The 16,225-nt window shown below is 37.3% G+C and overlaps 1 protein-coding gene across 1 annotated transcript; it reads left to right on the forward strand.

Moving 5' to 3' along the window:
- Positions 1-1,518: 1,518 nt before the first annotated feature.
- On the forward strand, positions 1,519-16,196 carry LOC117338834 (cytosol aminopeptidase-like). The gene is made up of 14 exons (XM_033900191.1): positions 1,519-1,628; positions 2,787-2,908; positions 3,228-3,388; positions 4,454-4,522; positions 6,190-6,301; positions 6,513-6,677; positions 8,889-9,047; positions 9,293-9,417; positions 11,147-11,235; positions 11,611-11,713; positions 12,614-12,693; positions 13,590-13,739; positions 14,175-14,268; positions 14,865-16,196. The coding sequence occupies exons 1-14, from the start codon at positions 1,521-1,523 to the stop codon at positions 14,915-14,917; spliced, it is 1,590 nt and encodes a 529-aa protein (XP_033756082.1). The 5' UTR covers positions 1,519-1,520; the 3' UTR covers positions 14,918-16,196.
- The last annotated feature ends 29 nt before the right edge of the window (positions 16,197-16,225 follow it).

The following is a 16,225-nucleotide window of genomic DNA, read 5'->3' on the forward strand; positions in this document are numbered from 1 at the left end:
TCTCATCTTGTCGGTTAATGAATCTGACAGCATCATCACTAGCCTGGTCATTGTTACAGTGTACATACAACTCCTCCACCAACGGTGACACTGGGAGTTGCAGTGATCGATGAGTCTCGGGAGCAGCCCATGTTGGAAGATCCATGCTTTGAGCTTTCTTGACAGGCCTTACATGTCAATCTTCATCATCCATTCAATAAACTTTCTAGAAGACTAACAGGCACTACGATCAGACATAAATTCAACAGCAAAACAGCTGGCAAATAAGATGTCATCCAGACTAAAGAACAGTTTTAATTTCTGAGAAACGCTCAAAAATCAAATCAAATTACCACCTTTACGCATCATCACACACTTAAAATCACAGACTCGTCAAAGTATTTAAGCGGAACTGCCACGTACATAGTTTTACAAAAATAATAATTGATTTTATAAAAAATAAATAAATAGATAAATAAATAAAATGCATTACATTTTAACCCTTTCTGCCTGCCGTGATAAGGTATTAGGGATTATTAAACGGTGTTTTATTGCGTTTACGGTGGTATGAACGCAATGGGATACGGACATATTCTATAAAGCGCTTACGCGCTATATATTGCAGGCGCGGATCCAGGATTTTCGAAAGGGGGAGGGGGTCCAGTAATTTAGTGATAATGCCAGCGCCGTAGGCGCGAGCCGAAGTTTTTTGGCGAGGGGTCTGGGGGCCGCTTGCGGGTCCAGAGCAGCGCCCTGGTAGGGGCTCTAGGGGGGCGAAGCCCCCCGGCGGAAAATGAATATAGCAAATTTGAAATCATTCGGGATCAGGTGCGGATCCAGGATTTTCGAAAGGGGGGATCTAGTAATTTAGTGATAATGCGAAAGCCGTAGGCGCGGGCCGATTTTTTATTTTATTTTTAAGGCTATTAAAAAAATCACTCCTCCGAAAAAGGGGGGGGGGGGGGGGGGGGGGGGACACCAAGGACCCCCTCCCCCTTGATCCGCTAGTGAATTGAATATGTAACGTGCTGTATATTTCATATGTCTGTATCCCATTGCGTTCATACCACCCTCAGGCGCGGATCCAGGAATTTGAAAAGGGGAGGGGGAGGGGGAGGGGCGGGGGGAGGGGCGTTGTCCAGAAATTAATTGGTAATGCGAGCGCCGTAGGCGAGGGATCTGGGGGCCAAAATTTCGGAAAATGAAATGATAATAGCACATTTTGCATATAATCAGAGACATATATCTGTATATATGTCTCTGATATAATATATTATTTGACACTTCCGCGTGTCATATCGTGAAGCATATATATATTCTGACGCCTCCATGAATATCTGGCGACATGCGAGTGTACACAGAGAGATTTTTTTGGTAAAGATGGTTATTTTGGGGCCAAATGGTTGCCAGTTTTAGGTGAAATAGTTTTAAAAACCGGGCGCTGTGAAATAAATCCGGGCGAATTGGCTTTGGGCGAAACGGTTTTGCGTTTTAACGTCTGTAATTTCTGAAGGATCAAGGATCCTTAACTTTAATCCAACATGGCTGCGTCCTTGCGACACACGCGTGGGAGTAAGCATGTACTATTACGGCTTTTGAGAGGACTAAAAGACTGTAATGCTGCATGCTTCGGTACCAGTGCCACAAGGGTAATATTTCCTTAACGTTATCGACTCCATGGTTGTTCTTATTACTCATTTCAATATGCTGGAATTTGAAGGACACGAATGTCGAGACCCATTTTCCTGTTTACTAGGCCTATTTATTTATCTACAGATCAGTATTTGTAATGTCTAACTTGACAATCAGAACTCAATCGTCCTGTTAACGGAATTCTGAAAATGCAACTGGCAAAAATATTAAGCAAAAACTATTTTAGGAGACTTTTAATTCAGGTGTTTGATTAGGCTACTCAAACGTACTGTTTATTACAAGGGAGGTAACTTTTGGAAAATTAAAGATGCATGCTTCCAGATTTAACCGAATTTGGATCACAGGCGCTAGCCTCCGAACATTTTGTTGTTTTGACCAATATGGTGTTAGATTATTGATTCCGCATTATAATCATAATAGTTATAATAATTTAATTTAATTAAAATAATAATCTCTCATGACTGATCCTTCACACACGTTTTGACCAGTCATTTGAAAAAACCCTGAACAGTTGATACCTACAAAACATGCAATCAGGACCATTTTGAAAGAAGAAGATTAATGAGATTTTTTTTTTTTATTTATTAGTATTATTATTTTGTTGGGTAGTGAACATAATGTACATGTATTATTATATAGACATACTACAGGTACAATGTATATATGAAGTGGAAAATCAAAGCTTACTCTGAGATCTCTAAATAACCAATTAATATCGCGAATCATCCTGTTTTTAATACAAGAATAGGTATAATTTTATATTTGAATTTAGCTCACTGCATCCTAAGGACCAGTGGCCTTATGCTACCCTGCAGTGTCGGTCAGTCCTCTATCAACTTTTTCTTAAAATTGCTACAGTACAAAAATGTACTTCAGTCATGAACAACTGAATGGATTTCGACCATATTTGATCTGAAGCATCGTTGGAGTAAGTGGAACTAATTTTATGCAAGTAGTGGGTTTGGGCCCCCAAGGGTCTGAGGGGCAGGCCCAATAGGTGAAATTAATGTAGCAAATTCTTTAAAATCCTTCTGTAGAAATGTAGAATGTTTTGCCATTATCTCTGCAAAGTATCCAGGTGAGTGATACAGGCCCTCTAGCTTTATATATTTAAATAAATCAATAAAGAGATAATTATATATTTCCCTTTGCAGAATAAAGGCCTTGTTTTAGGCCTGTTTGAACCTGAGGAAGAAAATGCACCTCCATCCTTCACAAAGGCAACACAGAGCTTTGATGACAAAACCAAACAAAAAGTCACTCATCACCTACAGCTGTATGTACTCAGTAAACATGACAATGATATAGTCCAGATACCTTAACATCCCAGCTACCTGATTGAATAAATGGTTATAATTACAATGCATTTTTAGTTGTAAATAACTTTTGTTTGAACTGCTTTCCTCCTGGATTGATTAGATCTTCTCAGAAAATTCAGTTGACTGGTGTGTATCTTGTTTATTACTATACCTGTACAATTGTAGGAAGACTTGATTGAAAAACAGATGTTGCTTGTGATGGACTGACGTGGATCTACCAATTTGGATTTCCTGATACAGTTTTTTTTGCAGTTAATATCACATTTTGTATTATAGCTTGAAGAAAAATCTGAAGAAGGGCCAGACTAGAATATTCTATGACCTTGACCCTGAATACTCGAGTGTGGCTGTGACTTGTGTAGGGAAGAAAGGAGTGACTTATGATGAAGTGGAGGGGATGGATATGGGACGAGATCAAATCAGAGGAGCAGTGGCAAGTAAGTGAGAGTTATTATATTGTATATTCTAATCTGGGCTAGCTATGTTACTCAAATACCTGGTCGTCTTAGATTTGAGGAACAGCAATGAAATTATATAGCAAAACTAGACTGGACTGAGCACTATATTGGTGCCAATGTATTTAAAATAGCTACAGTCCATCTAGTGGTTGGACTTCCTGGGTTTGAGTCCTGGCCTGGTCATTACATTTACAATACATATAGCACCAAACTAAAATACCCAAAGAATATCGAAGGTGGTATAGGGTTTTGTGTGAGTCTTTGGGTCAAAGACTTTATTAAAGGAGGGAGAAATGTAGCTGATTTGACTCTGGACTGAATGTGGCTTGCCAGGTAGCTGAAATGGTTATGGCATTTGTCCAGAGTTCCGAGTTCTTTGAGTACTGATTTGGTCATGGCCTTTCCCTCTCCTGTTAGTGTTATATGACATGTCTATAGATAAGATGATCTTATTGAGGGAGAAAGTTTTGTTTTTCATTTACCATGAAATAAAGGACCCTGTCAGGGTTAGACTGGGTAAAAAGTTATTATTAAAAATGGTGTGTTTTTTTGTTTAGTTAATTTGTTTTCTGTTTGTTTTTTGTTTTTGTTTTTTCTTTCAAAAATTGTAGTTTCATATTCTGCAAACAGTTAGGGCTTTAAATTTTGTTTTTTGTTTTTGTTTTTTCTTTCAAAAATTGTAGTTTCATATTCTGCAAACAGTTAGGGCTTTAAATTTTCACGCATCTGAGATGTTGCCTCATTTTGGGAAGAAAAGGAGACGGGGCTTTTTCCATAGGTTTGAGATGGTGCCTTTTTGCTTCATTTTGAGAAAAAATCTCTAATTAATTGTGAAGGAAATTTTCAGGTGTATAAACTGCAAATTTGAGAAATTTGGCTTTATTATGAAATAATTTCAATTAGGAATTTGGCCCGTTATCAGCCCCAAAAAGCCCCAAGCCCTAAACGAGAAATTCTTACTTAAAATTTATTTCCTTCTGAGTATAATGTCTGTTTAAGAGATGTATATATAAATCAATCATGAACTGACTTGTGTATTTACAGAGGGTGTTCAACAGCTACAGGACATCGGTGAGACTGAGGTGGCGGTGGACCCTTGTGGGGATGCCGAAGGTTGGTTACTCTGAGCTGTTATCATGTACTGTATGGTTCCTGTTAAGTGAGTCTAATAAAAGAATCATGTTCTAAAATCATCAAAAGAATCATCATGTTCTAAATTTATTGTGTTATTGGTTAATTACCCAACATTTATTCTTTGTTAGATTCATGTTAGCAAATCAAGAAGCTGTATGGTTGTGCAATAATAGTACATTGTATTTACACTGTATACAATGGTGGACATTTTTAGCCCACTCACTATGTAGAGGTGCCTGTTGGTAGATTCTGGCTGTACACCGACAAATTTTTCCCACTGTCATTAGAGATGCCTTGTCTGAAGGGCAGGTGAACTTATGCCATGGCACATTCTTCAAAATGAATGGATTTTATCTAGATAGTTATTTGGCAGGGAGTATCCTTGGGTGAAGAGGAACCAATTTTGTATGACTAGTGGGTCTGGTATGCCAGGGGCCTGAGAGGCGAGCCCAATAGCGGAAATATTCTTTTGTAGATATGTATATAGTGTTTTGTCCCTAATCACTGCAGTGTCAAACTGACCGATACAAGTCCTCCGGGCTTCTTGTTTTCTGTACACTGTAAAATTGAGATTCACAGTCACTGTCATTATAGTAGATGGCTCATAATATTGCTAGATATTTTGTATGTACATTGTGTGATTTTTAGTTCACTGTCATTTGAGATGTTTATTATGGCAAGCCAAAGTGGAAAAAAGTCACTATTTATGGATATCCATGAGTGAATTATGGATATCCATAAAAAATTCTTAATATCCATAATTAATTCTAATATCCGTAATTCGATTTATGGATATCCATAAATACTTAATTATGGATATCCATAAATCAACTTTAATTATGGATATCCATAATTCATTTATGGGTATCCATAATTCATTTATGGATATTAAGATACAAATTATGGATATTTAAAGGCGATTTATGAATATCCATAATTCATCGCATTTTTTAAATATCCGTAAATCATTTTTAAATATCCATAAATCAGCGACCCCTATGTCTGGTTGCACTATTAGAGGAGTTCCGAAAAAAAAAGACATGCGCATATTAAATATCCATAAATCATTTGTTAATAAATCATTTAGTACATCTACTGCAATGCAAGATGTAAACAAAGTTTGTTTATAATTTATGTTGTAGATCTACGTATGTACACCAACGACAGGTACATTCTACACTCTACGAACACTATGATCCATACGCTGTCAAATAGAGAGGACATGAATGATTTTTCTTCAATTTAATACTCATTTCTATGTGCGTTTAAAGTACCTCTCATACAATGTGCATATTACCGATTTCAAATCTAGATTAAAATTACCAAAACAAAAACACAAATAACTTCTAAAAAGTCAGAGGAGTTCCGATATTGACAATCAAGAGTTGTCTACCCTGCTGGCCGGGGTTCCATTTATGGATATCCATAATTCATTTTTAAATATCCATAAATAAGTCGAATTATGGATATCCATAAATGAATTATGGATATTGAAAAATGATTTATGGATATTCAAAATGATTTTTGGATATCCATAAATAGTGACTTTTTTCCACTTTGGCTTGCCATAGTTTATCGCTAGATTTTAACTCATGACTTGTCAGTTTTCTGTTCTATATTAATTCTTATTTCTTGATTTTATACAGCTGCTGCCGAGGGTGGACATCTTGGTCTGTTTGTTTATCAAGAGCTGAAAGCTGAGAAGTCACGCAATGCACAAGTCAATCTAAACTGTTTCACTGACTACAGCTCAGATAAGTATGTTGTGTAACTGTTGGAATGTAAGCAGATGTATGTATTCTGCTGTTGATGGATATTACATGCATCTGATTTCCATTTGTGTATCGGACATAAATCAGCTTTGGCTGAAACACTCTAAGAAAATCTAAAATTCATGATTCAATCAAATATACGATTGGTAAAACATTCTGAATGGCAGGTGACTTGCATTTGTTGTACCTGCTTATAGAGACAAAGTCCTGATGCAGTGGTCGAGAGGTAAGGTGCTTGCTGACAGTCAGAACTTTGCTCGCCATCTGATGGAAATGCCTGCAAATAAACTCACACCAAGTCACTTTGTAGATCTTGTCACATCCAGACTGACCAACACGAAGAGATGCTCAGTGACCGTCAGGTGAGTACATGTATATTACAGCCAAATAAGGGTCCTGTTTTACTCGTAGGACCTATAGGGTCACTGTGTAACTCGTAGGACCTAGGGTCACTATGTTACTCGTAGGACCTAGGGTCACTATGTTACTCGTAGGACCTAGGGTCACTATGTTACTCGTAGGACCTAGGGTCACTATGTTACTCGTAGGACCTATGGTCACTATGTTACTCGTAGGACCTAGGGTCACTATGTTACTCGTAGGACCTAGAGTCTCTATGTTACTCGTAGGACCTAGGGTCACTATGTTACTCGTAGGACCTAGGGTCACTATGTTACTTGTAGGACCTAGAGTCTCTATGTTACTCGTAGGACCTAGGGTCACTATGTTACTCGTAGGACCTTGGGTCTCTATGTTACACGTATGACCTAGGGTCACTATGTTACTCGTAGGACCTAGGGTCACTGTGTTACTCGTAGTACCTAGGGTCACTATGTTACTCGTAGGACCTAGAGTCACTATGTTACTCGTAGGACCTAGGGTCACTATGTTACTCGTAGGACCTAGGGTCACTATGTTACTCGTAGGACCTAGGGTCACTATGTTACTCGTAGGACCTAGGGTCACTATGTTACTCATAGAACCTATGGTCACTATGTTACTCGTAGGACCTAGGGTCACTATGTTACTCGTAGGACCTAGAGTCTCTATGTTACTCGTAGGACCTAGGGTCACTATGTTACTCGTAGGACCTAGGGTCACTATGTTACTCGTAGGACCTAGGGTCACTATGTTACTTGTAGGACCTAGAGTCTCTATGTTACTTGTAGGACCTAGAGTCTCTATGTTACTCGTAGGACCTAGGGTCACTATGTTACTCGTAGGACCTAGGGTCACTATGTTACTTGTAGGACCTAGAGTCTCTATGTTACTTGTAGGACCTAGAGTCTCTATGTTACTCGTAGGACCTGGGGTCACTATGTTACTCGTAGGACCTGGGGTCACTATGTTACTCGTAGGACCTGGGGTCACTATGTTACTCGTAGGACCTAGAGTCTCTATGTTACTTGTAGGACCTAGAGTCACTATGTTACTCGTAGGACCTGGGGTCACTATGTTACTTGTAGGACCTTGGGTCTCTATGTTACATGTATGACCTAGGGTCACTATGTTACTCGTATGACTTAGTGTCACTGTGTTACTCGTAGTACCTAGGGTCACTATGTTACTCGTAGGACCTAGAGTCACTATGTTACTCGTATGACCTAGGGTCACTATGTTACTCGTAGGACCTTGGGTCACTATGTTACTCGTAGGACCTAGGGTCACTATGCTACTCGTAGGACCTAGGGTCACTATGTTACTCGTAGGACCTAGGGTCACTATGTTACTCGTAGGACCTAGGGTCTCTAGGTTACTCGTAGGACCTAGAGTCACTATGTTACTCGTAGGACCTAGGGTCACTATGTTACTCGTAGGACCTAGGGTATCTATGTTACTCGTAGGACCTAGGGTCACTATGTTACTCGTAGGACCTAGGGTCACTATATTACTCGTAGGACCTAGAGTCTCTATATTACTCTTAGGACCTAGGGTCTCTATGTTACTCATAGGACCTAGGGTCACTATGTTACTCGTATGACCTAGGGTCACTATATTACTCTTAGGACCTAGGGTCTCTATGTTACTCATAGGACCTAGGGTCACTATGTTACTCGTAGGACCTAGGGTCTCTATGTTACTCGTAGGACCTAGGGTCACTATGTTACTCTTAGGACCTAGCTATAGGGTCACTATGTTACTCTTAGGACCTAGGGTCACTATGCTACTTGTAGGACCTATAGGGTCTCTATGTTACTTGTAGGACCTATAGGGTCTCTATGTTACTCGTAGGACCTAGGGTCACTATGTTACTCGTAGGACCTAGAGTCTCTATGTTACTAGTAAGACCTAGGGCCCCTATGTTACTCGTAGGACTTTGGGTCCCTAAGTTACTGATTGGACCTCTAATGTCCCCATGTTACTAGTAAGACCTTACGTATAAAGGTAGGGAGTACCTGTCTCCCATACATATACAGTGTTATAACTCTTCAGATTTGACATGGAGGCTTTTCTGTAGGAACATAATTATGTACCTGGTGTCTGGAGGTACATACATATAATTGTTTTCCTGGTGGGGAAGGTGAACTATCCTCGTTACTTTCCAAGATAGATCATTGTTTATTTCTTTACAGAGACAGAAAGTGGATTGAATCACAAAAAATGGGATCATTTCTCTCTGTGGCTAAAGGATCAGTAGAAGAACCATTTCTACTCGAAGTGGATTACAAGGGAGACAATCCATCCAACGAGAATCCCCTAGCCCTGGTTGGGAAAGGAATAACATTTGATACGTGTGTATTGAATTAGATTACCAATAAAAAATCTGTTTAAAAAAATATTGATTACATGTATATTATCAGACTAGTTTTTTGATAATGTCAAATCTATAGCATCAATCTTCTTTTTTGTGATATTGTACCGTAAAAAATATAATCAATATAGAATTTTTATCAGCCTATGCAGAAATAAAATTCCTTTGAGAGTTCACATGGAAAGTTTAAAATAAATAAGATAATTTAATTATAATCTTATCTAGTGGTGGAATATCTCTAAAGCCGCCGTCTGATATGGACAAGATGCGAGCAGACATGGGTGGGGCAGCGTGCGTGGCTGGGACACTGCTAGCTCTTGGTAACCTCAATATACCTCTTCATGTCAAAGGTCAGTATAACCACAGACATCAATTACCATAGCCCATAGAACAAAACTTCCAAACATCATCTATCAATAGCCCATAGAACAAAACTTCCAAACATCATCAACCCATATCCCATAGAGCAAAACTTTCAAACATCATCAACCCATATCCCATAGAGCAAAACTTTCAAACATCATCAACCCATATCCCATAGAGCAAAACTTTCAAACATCATCAACCCATATCCCATAGAGCAAAACTTTCAAACATCATCAACCCATATCCCATAGAGCAAAACTTTCAAACATCATCAACCCATATCCCATAGAGCAAAACTTTCAAACATCATCAACCCATATCCCATAGAGCAAAACATTCAAATATCATCTACCCATAGTCCATAGAGCAAAACTTTCAAACATCATCAACCCATATCCCATAGAGCAAAACTTTCAAACATCATCAACCCATATCCCATAGAGCAAAACTTTCAAACATCATCAACCCATATCCCATAGAGCAAAACTTTCAAACATCATCAACCCATATCCCATAGAGCAAAACATTCAAATATCATCTACCCATAGTCCATAGAGCAAAACTTTCAAACATCATCAACCCATATCCCATAGAGCAAAACTTTCAAACATCATCAACCCATATCCCATAGAGCAAAACTTTCAAACATCATCAACCCATATCCCATAGAGCAAAACTTTCAAACATCATCAACCCATATCCCATAGAGCAAAACTTTCAAACATCATCAACCCATATCCCATAGAGCAAAACATTCAAATATCATCTACCCATAGTCCATAGAGCAAAACTTTCAAACATCATCAACCCATATCCCATAGAGCAAAACTTTCAAACATCATCAACCCATATCCCATAGAGCAAAACATTCAAACATCATCAACCCATATCCCATAGAGCAAAACTTTCAAACATCATCAACCCATATCCCATAGAGCAAAACTTTCAAACATCATCAACCCATATCCCATAGAGCAAAACTTTCAAACATCATCAACCCATATCCCATAGAGCAAAACTTTCAAACATCATCAACCCATATCCCATAGAGCAAAACATTCAAATATCATCTACCCATAGTCCATAGAACAAAACTTTCAAACATCATCTACCCATATCCCATAGAGCAAAACATTCAGATATCATTTCCCATAGCCCATAGAGCAAAACTTTGACCATATTTTTATGAGCATGTGTATTTTTATTTTAAATGTTGATCAATCTGGTGTTTTGTAGCTGCTGACAAAACAATTGATAATTTTTTCATAAAAGCTAGCTGTTTAAATTAATCCATGCTTGCTGCTTGTACAACAATTAATATCAATTTATTCATATATCTGGTGGCTATTTAATGATATCCCATTCCATGGGAGTGGGTGGTGGGATTGACCTTTTTAGTATCAGTCCTCAGAAGTGTACTTTTGTAGAAATCTTCTGGACAAACTAAGGCCAAGGTAGTTGGATGGCATAATGGTAACACACTTACCTTTCACCTAAGCGGTTGACATTCGATTCCCTGATCGGACGTGAAAAGGTATGGTCACTAGCTGTCCAAGTGGTTTTCTCCGGTTTCCTCCAAAGTATGACCCCTCATTACGCTTCTGTCCTGGCCAATAAGAGTGATTATTATAAGTTGATATAACGTGTTTCTGAACTGTTGTAAAATAGATAAAGTTTACTTTTAACTCAAATGTCTTGTTTCTCTGGTTACAGCATTTATCCCGCTTTGTGAGAATATGGTAGATGGTCGCTCAACAAAACCTGGGGATGTCGTCACGGCCATGAATGGAAAAACAATACAAGTATGTACCATTGTACTGAGCCTATATCATGTAAACATGTATATAAATTTGTATTGTCATGTTAAGTTGCATTAGAAAAGCTGAAACTGGAGGCAATTAAACATTTTGGAAGATTTTAGTTCAAAGTGAAGGAGTTTAGAGTAAGTAAATAATACATTGTATGTCTAGTTTATCTCAAGTTTTAAAAGCTGTAGATACAGTAGGTTGAGATGAGCAACAGCAAGGATATTTGCAAAGTTGTTACAGATATTGATGGCACTTTGATAAGATATAATCAATTAACATCAACTAAACTGATAACCAATACCAGGTACTTGTAATTTGTCCTAATTGATCACAGAATACAATCACTGGGCCTGATGTGTATCTCCACAGGTAGATAATACGGATGCGGAAGGAAGGCTGATTCTGGCTGACGCTCTGTGTTATGCCCAAACCTTTAACCCAGAACTGATACTGGACATGGCTACACTCACAGGTAAAACTGCTACAGTCTACACAGCTGTGTAAATGGGAAGCAACATCTAGCTGCAGAGTACTGTGAAGTAATCCTGTGATAGACCGGTATTCTCACTAAGGGCATGTCAGTCATACTCTCAGTTCAGTTACTTATTGATACTTTTAATATAGGATCTAGATGCATACAACTTGAAAATATTAAAATGTTTCTAATCCTCAGATGAGGTAAAATAGAAAACTTCTGACAAGTTCCCTTTAATCTCTGCTAAATAGATGTAAGATTCTTGTCATAATATAGTCAAAATAATTTTGCAAGTACCAGGGTATTCATGAGACCACTTTTTAACAGACATGTATGAATTACCAGTAGATGTATCATAACTTATGCTAATTTGGATTATTTGACCTCAATTGAAAGATGTGGCACCTTTATTTGTCAGAGTGTACAGCACATTTATATTATAAAGAGATTAACTGCTGTGCTCTGTTGTTTTATATTCGTGTTATACATTTACATTATACGATCAATGAAGTAGTGATAGTACCGGGAAGGAAATTGTCAAATTTACGAGGCAATCTGGAGCTTTGTAAAGACACAAACAAACTATTATGAAAGATCGCATCACTGATTATATATATGTCAGGGAATTTGTAAGATAACATTCAAATTAATATTGATGGAAGTGAAATGTTAAATGACACCTTCAATAAATGTATACTCATTTTCCTGAATCAAATGTTCTAAGTAATCACTACAGATTTTCACACCAGATGGATTTTCTCTTTCCACAGTATATTCTCTTGAGGTGTATGTTATATAGAGATTGACTACTGAGCTGTGTAGTTTTGTGATTATGTTTGATATGATCAATGAAGTATTAGCGACAGTACAGACAAGGAATTTACCTACATTTTCCAGGTGCAATAGACGTGGCATTGGGTGCTGGAGCTACGGGAGTGTACACAAACTCTCTGAGTATGTGGGAATGTCTATACAAAGTAAGACGGCCTACCAAAACAGTGCAATCTAACTTCAAATTAAATTTATTTATTTCTCACATCAAATCAAATTTATTTCTTAATCTCAAATCAAATTAAATTCATTTGTTTCTCAACCTCACATCAAATTAAATTAATTTCTTTCTCAATCTTATATCAAAGTAAATAAATTTCTTTTTCAATCTCACATCAATTTCATCAATACATTTCTTTCTTTTCTCTGGTTTATAAAGTTATTTCAATCATTCTTAATTTATTGACTTGGATGGAAGTACTGACAGTCTAAGAGAATAAGGACAATGTAATTTTCTCAGGAAATTGAACCCACACTACTAGGCATGTGGTGTAATCTCTACACCTACCAGCTGGCCTCGGATCAGATACAGCGATATTTCTGTGTGCTGGCCTCAGATCAGATACAGTGATATTTCTGTGTGCTAGCCTGACATTAGATACAGTGATATTTCTGTGTGCTAGCTAGCCTCAGATCAGATACAGTGATATTTCTGTGTGCTAGCCTGACATTAGATACAGTGATATTTCTGTGTGCTGGCCTGACATCAGATACAGTGATATTTCTGTGTGCTGGCCTCAGATCAGATACAGTGATATTTCTGTGTGCTGTCCTCATATCAGATACAGGATATTTCTGTGTGCTAGCCTCAGATCAGATACAGCGATATTTCTGTGTGCTTAGCTCAGATCAGATACAGCGATATTTCTGGTGTTTAATTGTTAAATATATTGAGTTGTAATAAAAATTTAACAAATTGGATATTCTTTTAATGCTTTTAATTTTTTTTTTTAAATAATTGTAATGGTCTCTTCACAAAAGTTCCTGTGTTTGTGGATTATCTCATTGACAGACTGGTATCCTACATATATTTGGTTTTCAGGCTGGAAGTTTGACTGGAGACAGGATGTGGAGAATGCCATTATTTAACCACTACACCAAACAAGTGACCAAATCCGATCTTGCTGACGTCAACAACATCGGTTCTGGCGGCCGATCTGGCGGTTCCTGTACAGCAGCTGCGTTTCTCCGGGTAAATTCACTCACCTTTTACTACATTCTTTAACGCCTAGTGGGAATTCATATATGCCTCTCATTGGTTTGAAACATTCCAAGCCTCATTTTTGTTATTCTAAGATCATAAACTTAATAGATAATAACAAATATAAGCTTATTAAGTCAAATATCTGTAGTCACACGATTACAACAATGTTACGACATTGTCCGGTTTACGACATCAGCTGTCGTAAACCGGATATAGTGTTTAATAAGCTTATTAAGTCAAATATCACATTCTTAAAATGAGAACTTGCACATGGGTATTGATGTCAAAAGAAGAGAGGTTAATATGTTGATTGCTGTTCATTTTTTTTAATGTCAAGAATTTTGGTATTATAAATTGTTTTTGCAATTTTAAATCAAAGTACCAACAAGATCATATAATGGCAGAGAATGAATTTGATTACAGGAATTTGTCACCAACAAACAGTGGATGCATTTAGATATCGCCGGTGTAATGATGAACAAGTCTGAAATACCATACCTCACCAAGGGAATGGCAGGTGGGTAAAAAATAATAATAATAAAAAAATATTAATCAACTTTTAAATAACTAAGACCTTAAAAAACAAATAATTACTCGATTTTCAGGCCCTTCTTCATCTGCTTTGAAGTGAAAAAAGCCCCTCATCACAGATCACATATGCCCTTATATGATTTTTCACCAATAAAAAGATACAAAAGTTAATTACCTCCCTTATCTCTATGTAGAAACTTTGGCTCTAGAATTATGTACCGTAATTAATTTCATTTAGCCTAACATATTTTCAATCCCTGCCATTTTATGGGTGATAGCATATATGTAGTTCCAAACTTCTCTTTGTTACCAACAGGGGCATTCAATTGTGTCGCTCTGATAATTTTTGTCGCTCTGACGAGTCTTCTTTCTATGCTAAGACCTTTTCAAGGCCATCAGCATTATTACTTAACACAGCTTATACCTTCATCCATCGTTGTTGATTTGAAAATAGTGATGAAGGAGAATGGTTTACTCTATATTCCCCTGCAACTCTTTGTTTTTATGCCCTTAAACTTCTTCTTGTTGTTGCTATTGATTCCTAGTTTTGTATAAAAATTGTTATGTGTTTCTTGGTTGTAGGTCGTCCAACAAGGACCGTCGTTGAATTTCTACAGTTGCAGAGTCAGAAATAAGAAGTACATGGCTATTAGTTATGTAGATCTTATATTGAGTTTATACACCGACTGGTGTATGTTCCAAGCGTGATAGCTTTTTCATGAATGATGGATTACAATTCAAGTGCAATCCTCCTGTCAAATTCCATTTTTTGCTGGAGTTATACCACTCTCCACATGTCTCATGCACTCGGGGAGAATCCACATATGACCTCGAATGTTAAGCTGGATTAACCAACCAACAGGCTTCAATTTGGAAATGTCCAAAACATCACCTTTTCAATTAAGTGGGTGCAGGTGACACATGGACATCTGTAGAATTCTCGTTTGATATTACCATTATTTTTCCTATTTTGATCAAGGTAATTTTAATATCACAGATTAATACAGACATGGACATAGTTACATTTAATGTATGTACACAATCAGAAGTCCAGCTATAATTTTGCCTTCAGTAAAATGACTGTTCCTTCTATGGTGCCATATTGCCGACATAAAGCAATCAATCTCAACTGCACTTCAATTTGATCTAGATTTCAATAATTAATGTTGTTTAGGTAATCAAATCTAAAAATGTGATGTGTTTTGTGTTTTGACACGGAAGTCTGATTTTTATATATTTTTTTTTTTGCCCGCTTTTATTTGCTTAACATTGCCCAAAGCTTAATTGGAACATTGATATTTGCCTTTTTAAGTTGGAAACTAAATATTTTTTATTGATTAAACTTATGTAAAGCCACTTCCACTTTCCCCTGTACTCACCAGTACATGTTGTTTGTACATGTCTTCAACCTTGAGTCATGGTATGGTTAGCTCTCGTGGTGATGATATGTTCAGTTTTATTGCTCTGACCACGTGATTCGGTCAGATCTAGGTTAGCTAAAGATTCAACAAAACTGATTCACTAAAAGGCTTTGTTTCGTGGCTCTCTCCAGGGATACGTCTGGGTCATGGTAATGAAAGATTTTCAGTGTTTTTGAGAAACTGGATGGGATTTTCCCATATAAGAGTATAAGAGCACTTTCAGTTTCGAGAATTTCATGGAGAAACAATAGGTGAATGCTATTCATGATTAACTTCACTTCATGCAAATAGCCATCTAATACAAAGGGACTATGGACATCAGCAGTGGATGTGTTGTCTCCTACTAATAAACAGGGCAGGGAAATCATTGTATTCTCCAATTATAACATCTGTTAATTTATTGCTTGTAACATGTTACACTAATGACTAATGTCATAGAATGTACATGTATGTAGATAATGTGAAATAAAGCAAAATAAAAATCAGAGATGTCGGTGAGAGACTTCCTTTGTTCTTTAAAAA

Source organism: Pecten maximus, chromosome 12 (assembly GCF_902652985.1).
Source record: "Pecten maximus chromosome 12, xPecMax1.1, whole genome shotgun sequence".
Classification (NCBI taxonomy): domain Eukaryota; kingdom Metazoa; phylum Mollusca; class Bivalvia; order Pectinida; family Pectinidae; genus Pecten; species Pecten maximus.